Genomic DNA, 20,228 nt, shown 5'->3' with positions numbered 1-20,228 from the left:
TGGATCCTCAACAGGTACTTGTGCAGACCTGAGTAGAATGTCCCTGGAGTTGAAATTACATCATGCTGATGATGTCAGATTATAATGTCGATGTTATTTAGAGAAATTGGAGAAACAAATCTCAAAGTCTTCAACAGTTGATACAGTTTGTAACTTCTCAGAATGGCTTAGATGACTACAATACATCTTAGCCTCCTCCAGATGTTTGTGGTGCATTTCATTCATTCCAGTGGTTTATTATAAAGTTAATTTATCAAACCATGACAATGTAGCAATAAAACATCACACTGTGTGTTTGTATTACAAGAAAGATTTAACTGAACTAGAAAAGTAAAAATCATACACAAACTTTATGGTAGCTTGAGAAATTCTACTCTGAAATTTTGAAGTAGTTTTAAAGTTTAAATAATTAAAGTAGTTTTAAGAAGATTGAAACAGCTGGCATGTTATGTACAGTACATATATGTTAGCATGTTTCATCGTTAGCATAAATTAGCATGTTTCTATAAACTAGCATGTTGTTAGTATTAATTTAGTATGAATTAGCATGCTGCTAGTATGTTTATAGTATGAATTAGCATGATGCTAATATGATTAGTATGTTTGTTAGTATTTTTCTAGTATAGATTTGTTTATTGTTAGCATGAATTGGTATGTTGTTAGTATGTCCAATGTAAAGTCTAAGGGAGTTTTTTTTACAATGGAAGTCTATGGGACAGTTGCTAGGGAGCTGTAAGTGGTTGCTAGGGTAAGGCTAGTAAGTTGAAAGGTCATCAGTGACTGGCAGATTGGTAGTCTGAGTTAAATGAGTGTAACCTTAAGTCTGTTATTTAAGTCTGTTCGCAAAGTTATGTGGTCACAAAGTTTGGTCCAATGTTAAGTCAATGGGACTTTTCTGAATTTTCCTGGGTCAGTTTATGAAAAACCGAAATGTCGGAATCAGTTGGAAAAGATATAGCAACCCGAGTCAGACCAGTTTGGAGTAAGTTTGGTGGTTGTAGTATGAACTGTCTAGGAGGAGATGCATTTAGAAATTAGTCTCAGAAGAAGAAGAAGAATATTAAGTTTATGTTAAGTATAACACTATGTTGGCTTTCTCAAACCACCATAATGACTTATCTATGCTGACGTCTTCAATATGTCAGATGATATTTACAAGAGTGTAATAAAATCCTGTCTTATCAACTTTACATTGTATAGCAAACAATCCAACTAAACAATTGTTTGGGTTTTATATAATATGTCATAATCATGACACTATAAAGTGTAACCATGTTGTTGTTTTTTTTAGTTTTTTTTGTTGGTTTGATTAGCATTTGTATAACCACAGTTTTAGGTTAGTCAAGTCATTTTTTAATTCTGTAGTGCTTTTACTGTGTCCATTGTGTCAAAGCAGCATTTTCATTTTCAGCAAAATGACTATAAATATAATGGGATGTATCTCAAAGCTTTAAAATACTCCTTTCAGAGGTTTGTGGTTGGTGTACTGAAACTAGATGTGGTTAGCTCATCTATTATTGCAATTCCTTTTGAGAGTTGAAGATAATGAATATGTACTTCGTATTCTGTGTCTGATGAATAGGTCCACTAGTATTTAATTTACCAGTATTTAATAAGAACTAGTATTTAATAAATATAGTGCTCGGCATATATGAGTACACCCCATTTTGAAAATGAATATTTTTATCCATCTCTCAGTGAATATGGTTAATATATTATGGTGCATTTAAACAAAATAGATTTATTAAACAGATATATTTATTAACATAATATTTTAGTCACAGAACATCTTAAGAAATGGAAAGATAATACTTTTAAATTCATACAAAACATTTCTACAAAATTGTGTATATTTTTTGTTTCTCTTGATTTTTTACTATTTTTGAAAAAATGTATTTAATATTTTTTCCCTAACATATCAATTTGGGCTACTCATTTTTGGACCATTATTGTAAGTTATTTTTTTTAGATTAGCTCCAGATTTGGCTTTAGGACTGACTAAAAACTAATGTATATGCACAAATATGGTATTGTAAAGCTTTCCATAGAAGATATTCATTTAAATGAGAGATGTGGGGTGTGCTCATATTTGCAGAGCACTGTATATATTGAATAGGTACTAGTTAATATATAAAAGATATTAGTATCTAAAAAAAGAATAGTTGCATGAAAACTGATGCCATACAGTGCCATACAGCTGTTTTGACATTTAATCTATAACCCGTACTAGTATCTATTTTCTTGTTACGAGTGCTAATTTTTTGATACTAATATCTTTTCCATTAAGTACTAGTACTTATTCATTCTATACTAGTGCCTATTCTTTAGATACTAGTGCTTTTAAAAAAAATACTAGTTAGACACTACTCATTAGACACTAGTTATTTTTATTAGACACTAGTACTCATTCATTAGATAGTACCTATTAAATAGATACTAGTACTTATTAAATAGATACTAGTTCTTATTTATTAGACACTAGAACTTATTTTAATAGTGACTAGCAACTATTATGTTGTTAATAACAAATAATTTTTTTCCATTGATTTCTATGGGATCTGTCATTGAGATATCAACTATTCAGTTTTGACTAGTATGTATTCCAGCGGGGACTAGTACATATTTTTATGTACTAGTAGTTAATCATTATGTACCATATATATTAATTAGATACTAGTACCTAATTAATATATACTAGTACTTATGTTTTAGATACTAGTACTTATTCATTAAATAGTATATATTTAATAGATATAGAGCTAATTAATTAGATACTAGTACACATTTATTGGATACTATTACTTGTTTGAAATGTTACTAGTAAACTGTTTAATTGAACTTTACTCTTCCGTTTGTACTAGTCATAACATAAGAAAAAAGCAGAATTGACTAGTAAAATAAAAATTGTTATAAGAATAGTTATAAAAGATACTAGTGTCTAATAAATAAATACCAATGAATAACTACTAGTATCTATTTAATAGTTATTTCTATTTAATGAATTGGTACCCGTATCTTTTTAATAAGTACTAGTATTTATTAAATAGATACTAGTACCTAATGAAGAAGTACTAGTATCTAATACATAAGTAATAGTATATAATACTTAAGTACTAGTATCTATTAATTAGGTAGTATATAATAAATAAGTATTAGTATCTAATGATTAACTACTAGTATAAAAATATGTACAGGTCCCAGCTGGAATACATATTGTCAAAACTGAATAGTTGATATCTCAATGACAGTCCCCATAGAAATCAATGGAAAATGTTTTAATTTGGTACTAGTAATAACAGAATAGTTACTAGTCACTATTAAAATAAGTACTAGTATCTCATAAATAAGAACTAGTATCCATTTAATAAGTACTACTACCTACTAAGTAGATACTAGTCTCTAATGAATAAGTACTAGTGTCTAAAACACAAGTACTAGTATCTACTTAATAGGTACTAGTATCTAATAAAATGAACTCTAATGAGTAAGCACTAGTGTATTTTTAAAAAGCACTAGTATCTAATAAATAAGTACTAGTACTTAATGGAAAAGATACAAGTATCTAAAAAAACAAGCACTAGTAACATGAAAATAGATACTAGTATGGGCTTAAATGTCAAAATGGCTTGCCATAAACGGCTTGCCATATCTTTTGGTAAACCTTGTTACTAGTAAAATATATATATATAAATACTGAGTACACCTTTAAAATGTGACGTTTGCCTTGTTGTCAACAACCTGTTAAACATTATTAGCCATCTAAAGGGTTTACAGCATATAAGACATGAAGGCTTCTCTAAACAGATGTGTTTTTTTTTGTGTGTGTACTAGTAGGCTCAGCATAATCCGCAGCAAGGGGTGGGGTGCTATTGGGACGGGTTACATTTACTAAGTACACACTCATCGACTAGTCACATCCGTGTACTGTTGCTTGGATCGACAGCATCCAAGTTTTCGCTGTACAAGTTTCGCTTTGCTGAAGATTTTATTCAAGGTAAGTGGTTTTTATTTTTCACACAAATGTATTATAGACAGGCGCGCGACACATCTGCTTTGAAAATTTAACAGATTTTCTAGTAACGTTAGTTTCGAAATTGAAGACGACGCCAGATTTCCTCGTCGCTTAAAGGTAACTTGGTTTCTTTCTGTTATCTTAAATAATTAGTTTTGCCTGGAAATCCTCGAAATTACACGCTGGGTGTAATTTTGTTAACCCAGTGAATAGCCACATTGTTTCCTCCGCCAGTCGTCTTATGTCGTAGAGGGAATTTCAACAGACTTGCCTTTTCCGAGAGAGCAAAACTAGAAGTCTTCACAACTTTAGACGTGTGGATTTCCTTCGCAAGCACGACAAACCTTTATTTGGTTAGATTTAACATACCATCGTGCAAAAATCTTATAAAGTTGGTAAATTGGCGAGTTTAGAAAGTAAAGGTGGTTGTGTAATACAGCAGTACGTTAGGTGGATTATGAGGAACAAGGAAAGAAAACCGTTGAGTGTCGCCATCATATTTGAAATATATATTTATTTAGGCTAACGCTATTTAAGTTACAGTTGATTTACTGACGTAGTTAAAAGACTGTCGATTTTTTATGCTTAATTGGCAAATAATTCACGCTACATGTTATAACAATGACTATGACTATTAATCGCGTGACCGAAGTCAGATGATGTAAAGACAGGAGTTTAACCTTTCTCACGGTTTTACTTAGTTCCTTGTTACTGAACACACGTCAACAGTTGTCATTTCGTGTTACATTTAGCTGGGTAATATTTTTGGTGTTATTAAAGGGAATGAGGATTGTTATTACAACATCTTTTACTCGCATTAGTTTTGCGAATGGGTTTTGTTTCGCTTCTAGATGACACACAAGTAATCCAAATATAATTGTTGTAAGAATTTATAATAAACGAACTGACAATCACACAATGAGTCATTCAGCAAAAAAAAAAAAAAAAAAAAAAACTATGTATAATAAAAAGTATTTTTATGTTCAAACATAACATGTCCACCCTTTAATAATTAGGGAGTAAAATAATTTGATAAAATGTAGTCTTTTGCAAGAGATAATTTTCTATATACTTAGTAACATAAAGGAGGTTGAAATTTATGTTTTGAATTATATTTTAAAGCTAATACTATATGGCCAAGTATTTAAATATGATGATGAAAAAGATTATAGCATATATAGTAGTATAACACCATAGTATTTTGTTAACTTTTTATAATGATATGTACAAGAAAAATGAACAAAACTAAACAAAATGTTCACTCTATTATAGACCATTTCAATGTGTTGATGTCTTTGGCTCATTAAAATTTCCAGCTTGTTGTTAAACTATTTTCCAACTGTAACAAGAGGTAATTCAACCATAACTTGACATTAAAACAGCTATCACAACATTATTTATCAATTTGTGGCCATTTTTGGATTTTTGGAAGCTATAGAAATAAAAAACGTAAAATGCATTTGGACCAATGTTATTGTTTACATCCCTCAACATGGTCTATAATAATGTAGAATATTGCTTTTATGATCAACTAGTATGACTTATAGTAAAGTTAACAAAAAGTTTGTCATGTGTCACTGCCCAAAAACATTTTGTTGAAACTAATTCTCTATGAGTAATCTTTTTCACGTTTAAACTCAAGTATTTTATTCTTTTTATTGTATGATTATTTGTATTTTTATAATGCTAACAATATATATGCACCACATAATTAATTCATTAAAATCACCAATATATTCATGTGTAAAGACCAAGCCAGGGCTTTAGACTGCAAACAAAATGGTGGCAACTGCGATATTTTGGTTAACGTGAACAAAGTAAAAGTAAAGTCTCATGATGCAACACCTCTAATTGGAGCACTCGCACCCCAAGCTCGTTCTCTCAGTCTTTGTCTCACAACTGCTGAGAGTCAGTGAGAAAATCATTCAGCGACAAACCAGCATATACAGATTAGCAGAATGTTTCATCAACATACAATGTTATTATGATTCCTAAAGAAAAAGGGTCCAGCTGAGAAAGGCACTTGTAGCACTACCAGTGAGAGCCCTGCAAACACAAAACAATTAGCCTAAAGCCACGCAAACTGTTTTCTATTCTTATGGGTGGAGTTAACGGAGTAAATACATAGCTGTAGGTGTAGGGCAATTAAAAAAAGAAGAAACCATTGCTTGTTTTTTACTTTAGAGCTTTATTCTAATTTGATTTTGTTATTACCAATATGCCAGAGGCAGCTTAGTTCCTTATATTATTTTTCATGTTCATGAGGTGCATATACATATATGACTTTTAATCATGAATAAAATTTTGCTAAATAATTAGGATTATTGTTTTTTTCTTTACCTTTAATATACATTTGAAGTCAGAATTATTCGCCCCTCTTTGATTTTTTTTTTTTCTTTTTTAAATATTTTTCAAATGATGTTTAACAGAGCAAGGAAATTTTCACAGTATGTCTGATAATAATTTTTCTTCTGGAGAAAGTCTTATTTGTTTTATTTCGGCTGGAATATAAGCAGTTTTTAAATTTTAAAAGCCATTTTAATGTCAAAATTATTAGCCCCTTTAAGCTTTTTTTATTCGATAGTCTACAGAACAAACCATCTTTATACAATAACTTGCCTAATTACCCCAACCTGCCTAGTTAACCTAATTAACCTAGAAAATATCTAGTAAAACATTATTTACCGTCATCATGGCAAAGATAAAATAAATCAGTTATTAGAAATGAGTTATTAAAACTATTGTGTTTAGAAATGTGTTAAAAATCTTCTCTCCGTTAAACAGAAATTGGGGGAAAAAATAAACGGGGGCTAATAATTCTGACTTCAACTGTATGCTTTCTTTCAATTGTTTGAAAGGGATATTTGACAGAGATACTCAGTTAATTATTAGCCTCATTTAGCTTGTGTCAGTAAACTGACCTATATATTGTTTCTGTATTTTTAACCTTGCGCTGCTATTAAGGCTTGTGGGTGCGGTCGTGTGCTTTCATTTATGTGTTTTTAACCTTGATTTCGTTTACAGGATTTAACAGAGAACCACCATGGCTGTAGAAGGAGGAGCGAAATGTGTCAAATACCTGCTCTTTTTCTTTAATTTCATCTTCTGGGTAAGTAACACATAACATCTGTAATATATCACGCCACATTCTCCATTAGCCAGGCGTTGTGCCATAACAGCTTGACCCATTTCTGTGAATCGCCAATGGCTTATTGCATGTTTTAAACTCCAAAAAATATTTTGGCTGCTTGTTCATACTACTTATTTAAAATAAGTGGAAACAACACAATTCTTGAGTTTTTTTTTTGGAGACAACCTAATTGTTTTGTGTCCAATCTTCTTAAATGTGTTAACTTAATCGATCTGTGTGGGGACAGCATGAATGAATTTTGTGGAACCCTGCATTTACTACAGTGTTTGGAAACTGTGTTGTGAAACATTTATATTCCTTTTCACAATCACATTGTGTTAGTTTAGCTCTCATCCGTAGCTTTGACGTAAAAAGGAGAAATGAAATTGACATTCTTCTCTACAACGTAAATAAATCTTGTGGTTGGCGGATTCCTTCGGTTCTCAAAACCTCAAAACTAAGAGAGTTTGGGAGTTGCTAATAACTATGACTCATACTTTTTCCAGTGAAGGAGTTTAGCAGACCCACATAGACTTTATCTTATGATGACTCAGAGTGTAACGCCAGAAATTTCACAACATCCAGGAAAACATGCTTCCTGACTTTGTCAGATGACTGGAACACATTATAGTCATGTTGAGCTAGCTTGTAGATAAACCATGATTTTTAAGCTACAAAATACCTGTTGCTCATTAACATCATAGTCATTTACTTAAGAATTAGGTGAACATTTTAGTTGGCACATTTTATGGTTTTCCCATTTGAAGCAAGTTTTAAATAAATGAACAGTTCGTCTTAAAATGAAAATGATTTACTCTCCTTCAGTTAAATTTTTTTTATTTTGAACACAAAAGAAGATACTTTGAAGAATGTAGGTAACTGCAAGCCAATTACAGTACTTCCATGGAATTTGTTCCTTATTATTGAAGTCAATGACTACCGATTACCAGCATTCTTCAAAAGAGCTTGTGTTTTACAGAAAATAAGGAAACTCAGAAAGGGCGAGTACATTTTGGGTGAACTATCCAACATAGGCTCATTCTCAAAACGCAGCCCTATATACATTTCTGGAGATCACGAATTATGTAGCCAGAAGTACGTATGGCTACATTGCGTCTTTAAAACGAACACTACGGGGCGCTATGACTCTTACTAGCTGACCGCTTACCGCTAATAGACAGCTTTCCCCGCTGCTTCCAGTTTGTCCAGTTAGCTCGCTATGTACGTTGGTGGACTTGAGACGCAGAGAGGAGTTGACCATGAAGACGGGGTTTGAGTCCGGGGAAGAACGGTTCTAGAAAACGGGTAAGAAAAAAACAGAGGCCAGAAATAAAATAAACAAGTAAATAACTGGGTGAGAATATGGTAAAATCTGAAAATGTGGTAAAAATCAGTCGAGGGCTTTTCTTTTTTTGGATTGCTTTTTAAAACTGTTTAGGGAAGTGGGTTTAGGGAAGTGGGTGGGCGGGGTCAGTTGGTGCTTTTGAAAACACTATTGGTTGGGTTTAGGGAAGGAGAAGGGTGGGTCAGTCCAGTCATTCAGTCAACAGCAGCCTCTGGTGGATTTACATGAGAGGAGCAGGCACGAACGGCACTCACGGAAATTTTTTAAAATGTGATAAAAGCGCGTACAGCGACCTCCGGTGGATTTGTGAAAACAAAAACTGCAAAAAACGTACCTCCTGGGACATATTTGGAGCTCTCCAGAAATGTATATAGAGATACGGTTTCAGAATGAGCCTGGGTTGCAACTATCCCTTTAAATGTGCCAACTTGAAAAAGGCTTAATAGAGTGATTCATAGGTTTCAACTTAAAATGGGAGTAAAGCAGAAATGTGGTTTTGTTGTTAGTAGACTCTGGGGATTAAAGTGTTTATGGCTGTCCTTCAGCAGTTAGCTGATAATGTACGTAGGTTTCCGTTTAGGTCATGGAAACATAACACATGCACATCCTAGCAAGTTTTTTTCGATCACATATAACACTCTCCACGCATTCTTCTTTTGCTCTTTGATATCGGCGTGGCTTAGTATATAAATGTTTCCTGGTGTAGGTGTGCAAACCACACACTCTGTTTAAAATGTAACCTGAGCAGTAGTTTGTGTGTTTTCTGATAACAAAACACATTCTTTCACATGTGCAACACTCTTACTTGGGTAACATGCCTTCAGATTCACAACATAGCAGCTAATGGCAGTTGATTTTCAAGAGATGACAACTTGTTTTCACAAATGCAGTATACAAGTTCACTTTTGCACCCACACAATCATGATGTAGCAGTCAGATTGCAGAAGCAAAATGTAATTATTCACAATGACTGATAAACCTTTAAAGAAAAAATGGTTAGTGAGCTATGATGTTTTTAATTGTTTGCATACAGTATGTATATATGGGGCATTCTACCAGAAACATACATTATCTGTCCCTGAAATAAAAACATAAATACAGTGAATAAAAATGATTTCATCCCAAAAAATTTTAAACTGGACTGATGGTTGATTTCTGTGAGTTGTTCTGTAAAGGAATATGTCATTTATTTGGTTCTCAGATTTTTTTCTTTATTAAAAACACTTTACAAATGAACAAACCTATACTAAAAACTTATTTAGAAAAAATACTTCAGAAACAGCTAGTTTAAGTTGTTATCATTCACATTAATTGATTAAAAACATGCATTTATAAATTAAATTCTACAAATAAATACTACCAATATGTCATGCAAATAAATTAGCAATTTTCCTCGTGTTTCTGTCGGTCCTGCCTGTCACATTTGCATTAAATTTAACATAAAATTCATTGCAATACACGTTTAAGGCTATGACTCGAAAGTGACATCATTTGAAGGAGAAGCTTTACTGGAATGACTTTACCGGTAAATTCAAAAAAGTGCTGTTCACACAGACAAGAACGTTACGAAATTTTTCCGGAAATGACCATTCACATATCCATTCCAAAATACCAGTAAATTCTGACATCCTTAACCAGAAATGAGCTCTAAACGGCTGCGCTTGTATTTGTAAACTTTTGACAACATTACAAACTCTGTAGATGGATAAGTATTGTGAACAACTTTGATGAAAACATATGGAGAAACACTTTCGCATGTCGAGGTCAAAGACGTCGAGATGTTCATAATATGTGTGTATTTCTATAAACTAAATTCTTGTTTATTTACTTCTTATTTCGTTTAAATAAATGGTTAATATTTTTTAGCCTACTATGTGTTTTTTTTTTGTTTGGCTACAGAACAAACAACTGGTGTCTAATGGCATGCCTAATTAATCTAACATGCCTAGTTAACCTAATTAGCCTAAGTATCCTTTTTAATTGCACTAATACTACTGTCTTACTAAACAACTAGAAACATCATGTACAGTCATTATGGCAAATACAAAAGAAATTAATTATTAGAAATTAGCTATTAAAACTATTGTGTTGAAAAATGTGTTCTCTCCTTTAAACAGCAATTGGGAATTATTTAAAAAAGACTAATCATTTTGTCTTTAGCTGTATGTTTTTGTCGAACCCTTCTGCTCACATTAATTGAAACTATTTTTAAAACAATCATAATAAATTTGTTAATAAATTGTGGTAGATCAAAATAAACAATAAATGTTGTGAAATTATATTCCTACATAATCATAAAGGAGCAATTCTAGGGTACTTTATCCAGAAGTTTCCCAAGGGTTGTGTGAGGAAAAACACCAGTGTCACTGTTGTGTCTAATAACAGTACAGTCATGAAATGAAAGTACTTTCCCAGGGAAAGTATCTTCCATTTGAATACATGGAGATTTCCAGCTATGAATTTAAGCAGTACAAAACAAGGCATCTGATGTATATTTAGATAATTAAAGAATTTATGTAAAGATTTTTTTCAATTAAGATCTGTTAATTTATTTTAAGACTTACGCTAGAAATATTTCCTGACAATTCCTTTCAAAAATATCCTTTGAAATAGAAAATAAACAGAAACTGAATTTTAAAACACTCTACAGGTATGTGGCATTGTGCTGGGAATTTATTAGTTAGACTATTTCTCAAAAGACATTACAAATTGTGAAGTTCAGTCTCAGTCATGTGATTGATCTTCCTATTTATGACGCCATCATGTGACTTCTCAATATGATTATCAGCGTTCATCCGTGTCACACTCTGTGAAGTAATACCAAAGGCCAGCTGGAATATGGACTGATAATTACATTAACACCACTCCTTATTTAGGACATTGTCGTGTGTATGTTGAAGTAACAACAGACACTCCTGGTAATTTCAGCGCATATCTTTATTCACTAAGCAAATGAAACTTTGAACCGTTTCCTTTTTGTCTATTTCATACAGGTGCCTGCTGCCACTTATTACCATCAAATATTTACACTGGTGTTGCTTTGTATGTTGGTCAAACCGATGTAGTCATAAAAGTTAAGAGACATTCATATACGCTATATTTGTACAGCTGACACGTACATACTTTTAAACATCCTTTCCGCTTTGCTCAGCTGTGCCGCTCAGTCCCGGTTCACTTGAAACATTTACACAGTGCATTATCTGTTTGATAAAGATGTTAACTAATTTGCTGATAAACTTTACATAGCATTATAAACAGTGCGTCAGCGCCATTGACAAATGACTGAAACAAAAACAAATCTATAGACCATTACACTGAATTTTATTTGTTTTAAGTGCGTCCTATATGTTTTCTACAATGTGTGTTTTTTTTTTCTGCAAGCGCAAATAAGTGTAATAGGGATGTCATGATACTGGAATTCGGTTCCAATTGATACAGAAATTTTTTAAAACGTTCTTAAACACCGCTGATTGGCCGTGAAGGTCATCATTTTACTGAACACTCTGCTGTTTACTGAGTGTAACCACAGATACAGGGACACTGGAGCATTTTAAAGCTGCGATTCAGCAGCGGATCGCTCATATGTCAGCATATAGACAAACCAGCTGATCTTTTGTATTGTCTTTATAAGGGAAAAACATTATGTAAAAATGTATTTCGCTTATCTGTATGACCAAATTGTATCTTAATGTTACGTTTACACAACAATGTAACCAAAAATAGAAAAGCTTTTAACTTGCGTAATACGTTTCACATTTAGTTGACGAAGTTTTCAAAACGATCCCCGTTTACACATGCAAAGATGGGGAAAAACGGTCTATTAAAATAGTGACGCATTTTGAAAATCTCACAATCAATGCCAACTTGATTTCTCAAAACATTTTTGCCTCACAGCTCTTATGTATCTTAGTATGCCAGGTCAGTATTTGGTACTGTTGCCTTGTTAGCAAATAGTAACAAAGAGTAAAAGCAAAAAGTAACAAAGAACTCGACGGTTAATCGAGGGGATTTTCATGCACGCTTTGTCTGTAAAGCCAGCTCTTGTAAACCTCCAGCACATGCATTCAGATACACAAGAGTCATAGTACACTGAAAAGCTATGCAAAAATTGTTTTTAAATTCTGATTTGATTTAATCATTTGATAATGAAATCGAGATGATCATTCGGCAATATTGACAGCTGTTTAAGTAGCTTTTCAATGAACTACGAGTCTGTGTAGTAAACGTGAAATATGTACATATAATAACATGGTTTTACTCCAAACTCACCTCACAACTAGGGCCAGACAGAATCTGTGGACATTTTTTTATATTTCTGTCTAGCCAGTGTCTAAGGACAATGTTAATTTGATGTCCAATAATGACTTCAAATGACGTTGATAATTGGTGGATTTTAGCTTGTGTTAGAAAGTGAACAAAATCCAATGTTGAGCCAACATCTTAAACAGTAAACATCTGTCATCTTTTCATCAGTGACATGCATCTAAACAGTCTCTAGGTCATTGCGTGTAAAGCATTTGGACATCTTCTTGGACACTTTTAATGTTTCCAAACAGTTTGCTGCAATTATAAATCGCCCATGTCTTGAGGTAGTTCATTATGAGGAGATTTACCTTCTATGTGTGATCTGATTGGACAGGAATCACAGAACTGATTTTTCTAATCCCCATAGACAAGAAAAAATAAAGTACTGACTACAGGTTGAAGTAAAGTTGTGGAGTAAAAATACCAACACTGCACTAAAAATGAATTCAAGGGAAAGTAAAAATACGCATTTTTTAAAACTACTTAGTAAATTACAATTCCTGAGAAAAACTGCTCACAGTAATTAGTACAAAGTATTTGTAATTTGTTACTTAACACCACTGCTCATAACTCATTCAATCAAGTGTTTGAAATAAATCCTTCTGTGAGACTATTCTGTAGTCATGTGTTTATTAGTCATACTGAATCAGTGAAAGCATAGCATTGCTAACTTGAATTTGCAGTCAAACAAACAGACACAGAGAAAATGAGTGAAGTACAAAACCTTGTTTCCATAATAGTATCTGCAAATTGGTCATCATTAAGGAAAATAGTTGCATTTAGCTTTCACTTTATTTGGCAAGACGTTTCTACACCAACTATTCAAACTACACTGGAAAAAAATATCTGTAATTTCGCAGTTTTCCGTATTTTGTGATTCATGTTTTTATTTTTCCCCATATATTTATGCTTTTGAATTGCATTGTGGGAGCTTAAGCTTTCTTCCAACAACTTTTAACCTTGGTTGGTGTTGTATATTATTGTACTAAAACCTTGTATTAAACTGCCTGTAAATTTCTGTTATTTTACAGACTGATTTCTCTATAAATGATTTCAAACCACTAAAATGTCAATAAAAGTCACTGTTTTTAACTGTAGAGTAAAATTTTCGAAAGTCGACAGAGTCAAGATCCAGTAATGCAATTCACAACTGTAAATAAACAGAAAATACGGAAATTGTTAATTAACACATATTTTTTGCAATGCAGGACTCTGTTGTATATAGCGAATGTGAAAATAAATCGTGTTTATCAATTGTATGTTCAAAATGGAGTTGGTGCTGTTTTTTAATTCACTTTGAGATCATTTGAAAATACCAATTGTTTCATCCTTTTTCTGTTTCTAATTAAACAACTGTGTCGGAATAAAATGTAAGTTGATTGCGGTTCAATATCAATTTGATGAATAACTAAAACATTATTGAGAAATCTATTGGCTTCAACCATTTTTTCTCTTTCTCATTTCTAGCTGTGTGGCCTGGCCCTGATAGTTCTGGGAATACTGGTTCACGTTTCTTTGCACAACACGGCGATCCTCAAAGGAGCCTCTGGTTCTCCTCTGGTGCTGATAGTGGTGGGCGTCATCATCTTCTTCATCTCTTTCTTCGGCTGTTGTGGCGCCTGGAAGGAAAATCAGTGCATGGTCGTTACGGTGAGGATGGCTGATGAAAATATTTTTGTTCTATTGAATAGAATGAGGGCGTGAACTGATTGTGGTTCAGTTAAGATAAGGGAAGTGGTCTAATGAGGTTTCTTCAGATATTTGTAAGGTCTGAAAATTCATACTGAGGTTACTGCTTATTTATTTGCTCCATCTTTCAATATTTTAACACATAGTTAGATGTAATCTTTTTGTAAACAAATGCTCATTTAAAAGACTATGAAGTACTTTTATTGATAATTCAATAGGCTTTTTTCAGACGTGTAAATCTGAAGTAGCCCTTTTTACCACTTTTATTGATAAATGTAATTTTTAGCTTCATAAACACAGTTTTCTGTAACAATAATGGTTCTTTTTATAAAAAAAATGTTTGAAATGCTTTTCTGCTTCATATTTTTGTGGAAACAGAACATGTTTTACTATGAAGAATTATTTATTGAATGGAGTATTTAAAATAACAGCATTTATCGAAATTCAACATGTCATTAATGAATAAGATATGTTTCTAGAGGAAAAAAGTTATGGTCATGGTTATTTATTTGATCTACTATAACTATATCGGCACTGGTGGGAGGCATGGGTTGGCTGAGTGCCATAGTGCCCTCCACCCTTGAAGATATACAGCCATATTGCACTGCTTCTCATGTGATATTGCTTTTATACAACAGTTAGACAGCATAATCGTGTATATAAAAAAAGAAAATCAAACACAGAGTCTCAAAAACTCTTTTGTGAGAGGAACTACTTCCGCCATTCATTCACATCTGCAGCTGACACTCAGAACAGCAGAAACCATTGCTCATTCACCAACGTTACGTTAGAGCTTGTATTTAAATGATTCTCTAGTGTAATATCTACAGCTGATTTTATTCACATTTTAAGATTATATGGCTGAATGGCATGAATTGTCATCAGTATTTCTCTGTTGCTATTGGCATATTACAATAATTAACCTCAAAAAAAGTCCCCTAAGGACTTATTATGCAGTCTTGTGGCGGAACATCAACCATCTTTGCTCTGCTCAGTATGGCCGATGCACTGAATCTCCGAAATTATAAATATGTAAAATAGGCACTATCCTTATAAATAAACTGCATAGTTGCAATCTAAATAACAACATTTCTGCCTAAAAAACCCTCAAAAGTTTATTATGTTGTCCAACAGCTCTAATATTTGTCAAACTGTAGAGAGTTTATTCATCTGCTGTCACTCTGTGCGCGAAGTAATTAATAAACAAGGGTGAAAAGGCTGTACGAGTGCTGTTACCAGCCAATCTGATTTGACAACCAGACAGAACTGTTTTATATATACAGATGAAGTCAGAATTATTATTTTTTTCTTTTTTAAATATTTCCAAAATAATGTTTAACAGAGCAAAGAAATTTTCACAGTAGTTCAGATAATATTTTGTCTTCTGGAGAAAGTCTTATTTGTTTTATTTTCCATAGAATAAAAGTAGTTTTTAATTTTTTAAAAGCCATTTTAATTTCAAAATTATTAGCCCCTTTAAGCTATTTTTTTTCCGATAGTCTACAGAACAAACCATCATTATACAATATCTTGCCTAATTACCCTAACCTGCCTAGTTAACCTAATTATCTTAGTTAAGTCTTTAAATTGCCCTTTAAGCTGAATACTAGTATCTTGATAAATATCTAGTAAAATATTATGTGCTTTCATCATGGCAAAAAGAAAATAAATCAGTTATTAGAGATGAGTTATTAAAACTATTATGTTTAGAAATGTGTTAAAAAAAAATCTGCTCTCTGTTAAACAGAAATTGGGGGAAAAAAATAAACAGGGGGGCTAATAATTCTGACTTCAACTGTGTGTATGTGTATATATATGTATATATATGTATATATATATATATATATATATATATATATATATATATATATATGTATATATATATATATATATGTATATGTGTGTGTGTATATATATATATATATATATATATATATGTATATATATATATATATATATGTATATGTATATATATATATGTATATGTATATATATGTGAGAGAGATAACACTTACCCCATTGATCAAATAACTTGCATTCTTAAGTTATTCTAATAATAAATAAATACTTCATTTTAAAGCAGGAAGTACTAAAATACAAACGGATTTAAAAAAAAATTCAACATAACATAAAACTTTATTGACTAACTGAAGTATTATGTATATATGTGAGGTTGTATTTTAATTCAGTTCTGTGATGCAGCACACAAACTTCATTTACACCAGGCTAAATGTTTTTGCTGATGCTTGTGTTTATATACAGACTAACGTGGAGCCATGTTAACACTATTGACATTGTCAACACATGACCAACAGGTCAAACCAGATTCCTCCTACAGAACACTTCATTTGATCGGCATATCTCCATTTTTGAACAAAGCGGAAGACAAACAGTTGCCATGAACTAACATAATAATATAATGATGTATAATAATATAATATAATAATGTGCCATTGCTTACATTGACACACAGTAGAACAGCACTTAGCAGCTTTCAAAAAAAGCATTTTGTAGATTTTTTTGTCTTGTCATTCCCTATCCTATCAGTCACCCTCTCAATCTTTGTGTTCCCTCAGTTTGCAATCATTCTCTCCCTCATCGTCATCACTGAAATTGGAGCCGGCATTGCTGGATACATCTTCCGTGGGAAAGTGAGGAATGCTCTCATTGCCACTTCATTACAATTGCCCAGTTTTCCCAGTACCGTTTGACTCATGAAAATCTGTTTCTCTGCAGGTGAATGAACTGCTTGATCAGAGCTTTCATACCATGATCACAGGATACAACAAGACAGAGGAATACCGAACAACCCTGGATTCTATACAGAAGCAGGTCGGTGAAGCAAAAACTCTCAAATTTTCAGATGTGTGATTGTTCCCTGGACTCTTACAAGAGTCTGTCCTGCCTTGTTTGCACAGTGCCACCTGCTGACGCTATAAAGACATCCTGTTTCCTCTTATAATGTCATCTGCTTTACTTGCTTTCTGAATATTAAATAACATGAATTTGTTTTTCCATTAGCTCCAGTGCTGTGGAGGAAACTCCTCTTCTGATTGGGTGAACTTCAGTGCTGATCACATTTCGGTCCCAGATTCCTGCTGTAAAAACATCACTAAGAATTGTGGTATTGGAGCTTTAATGAAACCCACCACAATCTATACACAAGTAAGATTTTCCTTCTTTTAGTTTACCTCTGTTTTATTGATGCATATTAGTTACAGTATTAAATACAATGAATCACAAGACAACTGTTTGTCAGCAGAAAACTAAATTAGTTCACAGTGTTCGAACTATACCTTGGCCTTTGGGGGAGCCCACTTTTTTGGTTGGGGTAATGGGTACAGTTGCTTTGATCTAGAAAGTCCCTTGCCACAATGAAGTTGGCTATAAAAAACACAGGATCCCTGTCCTTAAACAGCAATGTATAAGCAAAAAAATTATAAATATAAAACAAATATAAAGGTAGAACAAAGCACCATGATAGTTTCGGTTTACTTTCTCGCTAAGAAGAGCTTGTTTTCCCATCAATAACTTTCTTTAACACTTGAAAATATCTTTTGATATTGTCCAACATGTTTACAGCAATGTCACGGTGTTTAACATTGTATTGACCTATTGTATAAAGCAAATAAAACGAAACACAACGTCACATCATTTGTTTCGGGCAATGAATAAGCAGTGTCTCAACATCCATATAAAAGCATCTGGCTGTCAGTCTTTGACATGACTGGACTTTGCTCCTCAGCAGCGCCCCCACACCTTGATGCTCATGACGAAGTGTAGTTACACTTTTTTTAAATGAGGTGTAAATCGCCGTCATGCATAAATGAATGATATTTTTGCACTTTTACACATAATAATCCTTGATCACATTACACAATATTGAAACTGCACCTCAAAATAACACATTGTCAATATTTTTTTGAGACCCCCCAAAATTTCACAAATCATGTATTCAGGGGAGCCCAGGGAGTTCACATTTTCTCCCTCTGAATCAAACTGTGCATTTCTATATTCTCGCATCGAAAACAGTTAGGGCAAAACACAAATAAACAAATAATATAATAAAATCAATATAAATGAAATATAATTATAAGTAACTAACACATATTAGGCCATACAGCAATACAGAAAAATATATAGATACAAATATGCAAAAGATACAACAGTATAAAATAAAAAATTCATGAAAAAATATATATTAAAAAAGGAAGAAAGAAAAAAGATATAAACATGCATTTTTTTTGTGTTTTCTCCATTTATAACTAAACCAGGGGCAAGGAAAATAGGTCAACTATAGTTTATATTTATTTTATAAATGTGAGAGGAAGGGTTGCCAAATAGCGTCAGATATTTCAGTATTACCACACACTGTATACCTATATTTTTCTATTTAAATAGACTGCATCCAATGTACTTAACTTTTTCCAGCTCAGTGTTAAAAGCCTTTTAGCAATGATTAAACAGAAGGTGAGTGTGTTTGACTGTGAAGATGACAAGGAAACATTTATAGGGTTAAGTCCAAGTAATGCTACTAGGGGGCATAGTTCAATGTCTCAAAGAAAACATTCAGAAATTGATTTAAAATGGATTTTCTTTGTTTTAAGTGTTTACTATAAGAGATATCTCTTTTGTACTTTGGCATTTCTTATTAAAATGATATATGTATTCACTATATAAAAATTAGACTGTATGTGTTCTTATAGCTGAAAATAAAATCTTTTATTTCTTTAAATAATTCATTGGACAGAATAAAGTTTTTGTTTTCGTATGTGTTTGATACAGGGTTGTCAACCCATTTTGGAGACGCGCATAAAGGAAAATATTTTGTGGATTGCTGTGGGAGCTCTGGTCATTGGATTTGTGCAGGTAAGACCAGCAAGATTTCCCTGTTAAAAGCAGGGTTCCCATGGGTCATGGAATTCCAAGATTATAATGGAAATTTTATATTTTTTGACCAAACCATTTAGTTTATTTGGATTATTTTTATTTGATTTTCAATAATTAATATATTTTTATACCATGTTTTGTTTTGCTTATTGTTATGGTTAGCCTATTTTTAAATTAAGGTGGCTATGTAAAGGAAACTTTTTAATCAGTAAAATGAGGGGAAAGTCAGGTAATTTGACATTTGGATTGAAGTGGAAACCCTGTAAATGCATAGAAATTAAATGCCAACTCCACATTTGTTTTATTGTAACCGATACATTGTTTTTATTTATTTTTTAGATCACTGGCATTGTGTTGGCCTGCATTTTGTCACGAGCCATCCGCAGCGGCTATGAGGTCATGTGATCACATCCAATCATCACTCTTCATTCTGATCACACCAGTTAAAGCTCCTAGAGACTGTTCAGGTGTTTTTAAACCTATTATATAAAAGCCAGTTATTTCCCCCCTTGCTGTGTAAGTTGACTATACTCATTTTCACTCAGAATTAAATACTACCACATCTTAACTTTCTGCGACTAATCCGGTAGATTAGTCTATTGTTAAGTCACTGATTTACTCTGCTTTACTTTGGTATTGTGGCTTTAGGCATTGTTTTAAACTGGATCTTTACCACCATGTTGACATTCCTTTGGGTTAAAGGACTACAAATCAAATACTGATCAGCCAAATTTTATACGTGTATAGAGCATTAATGTTTAAAAGAAAAAAATAAAATGTTCTTATCTTGTTTGTCCTATTTAAGTTGATTTTCTTTCAGTTATAAAACTTAGTACTGCTGTCGGTGAGTCAATGTG

At 32.6% G+C, this 20,228-nt stretch overlaps 1 protein-coding gene across 1 annotated transcript; it reads left to right on the top strand.

Moving 5' to 3' along the window:
* Window positions 1-3,866: 3,866 nt before the first annotated feature.
* cd63 (CD63 molecule) lies at window positions 3,867-20,170 on the top strand. The gene is made up of 8 exons (XM_056448645.1): window positions 3,867-3,994; window positions 7,037-7,121; window positions 14,260-14,442; window positions 17,058-17,132; window positions 17,218-17,313; window positions 17,503-17,646; window positions 19,267-19,350; window positions 19,711-20,170. The coding sequence occupies exons 2-8, from the start codon at window positions 7,056-7,058 to the stop codon at window positions 19,774-19,776; spliced, it is 714 nt and encodes a 237-aa protein (XP_056304620.1). The 5' UTR covers window positions 3,867-3,994; window positions 7,037-7,055; the 3' UTR covers window positions 19,777-20,170.
* The last annotated feature ends 58 nt before the right edge of the window (window positions 20,171-20,228 follow it).

The sequence above is a fragment of the Danio aesculapii genome, chromosome 23 (assembly GCF_903798145.1).
Source record: "Danio aesculapii chromosome 23, fDanAes4.1, whole genome shotgun sequence".
In the NCBI taxonomy this organism is placed as follows: Eukaryota; Metazoa; Chordata; class Actinopteri; order Cypriniformes; family Danionidae; genus Danio; species Danio aesculapii.
Note: the sequence above shows the minus strand (reverse complement) of the source record. Positions and strands in the feature narration are given on the sequence as shown.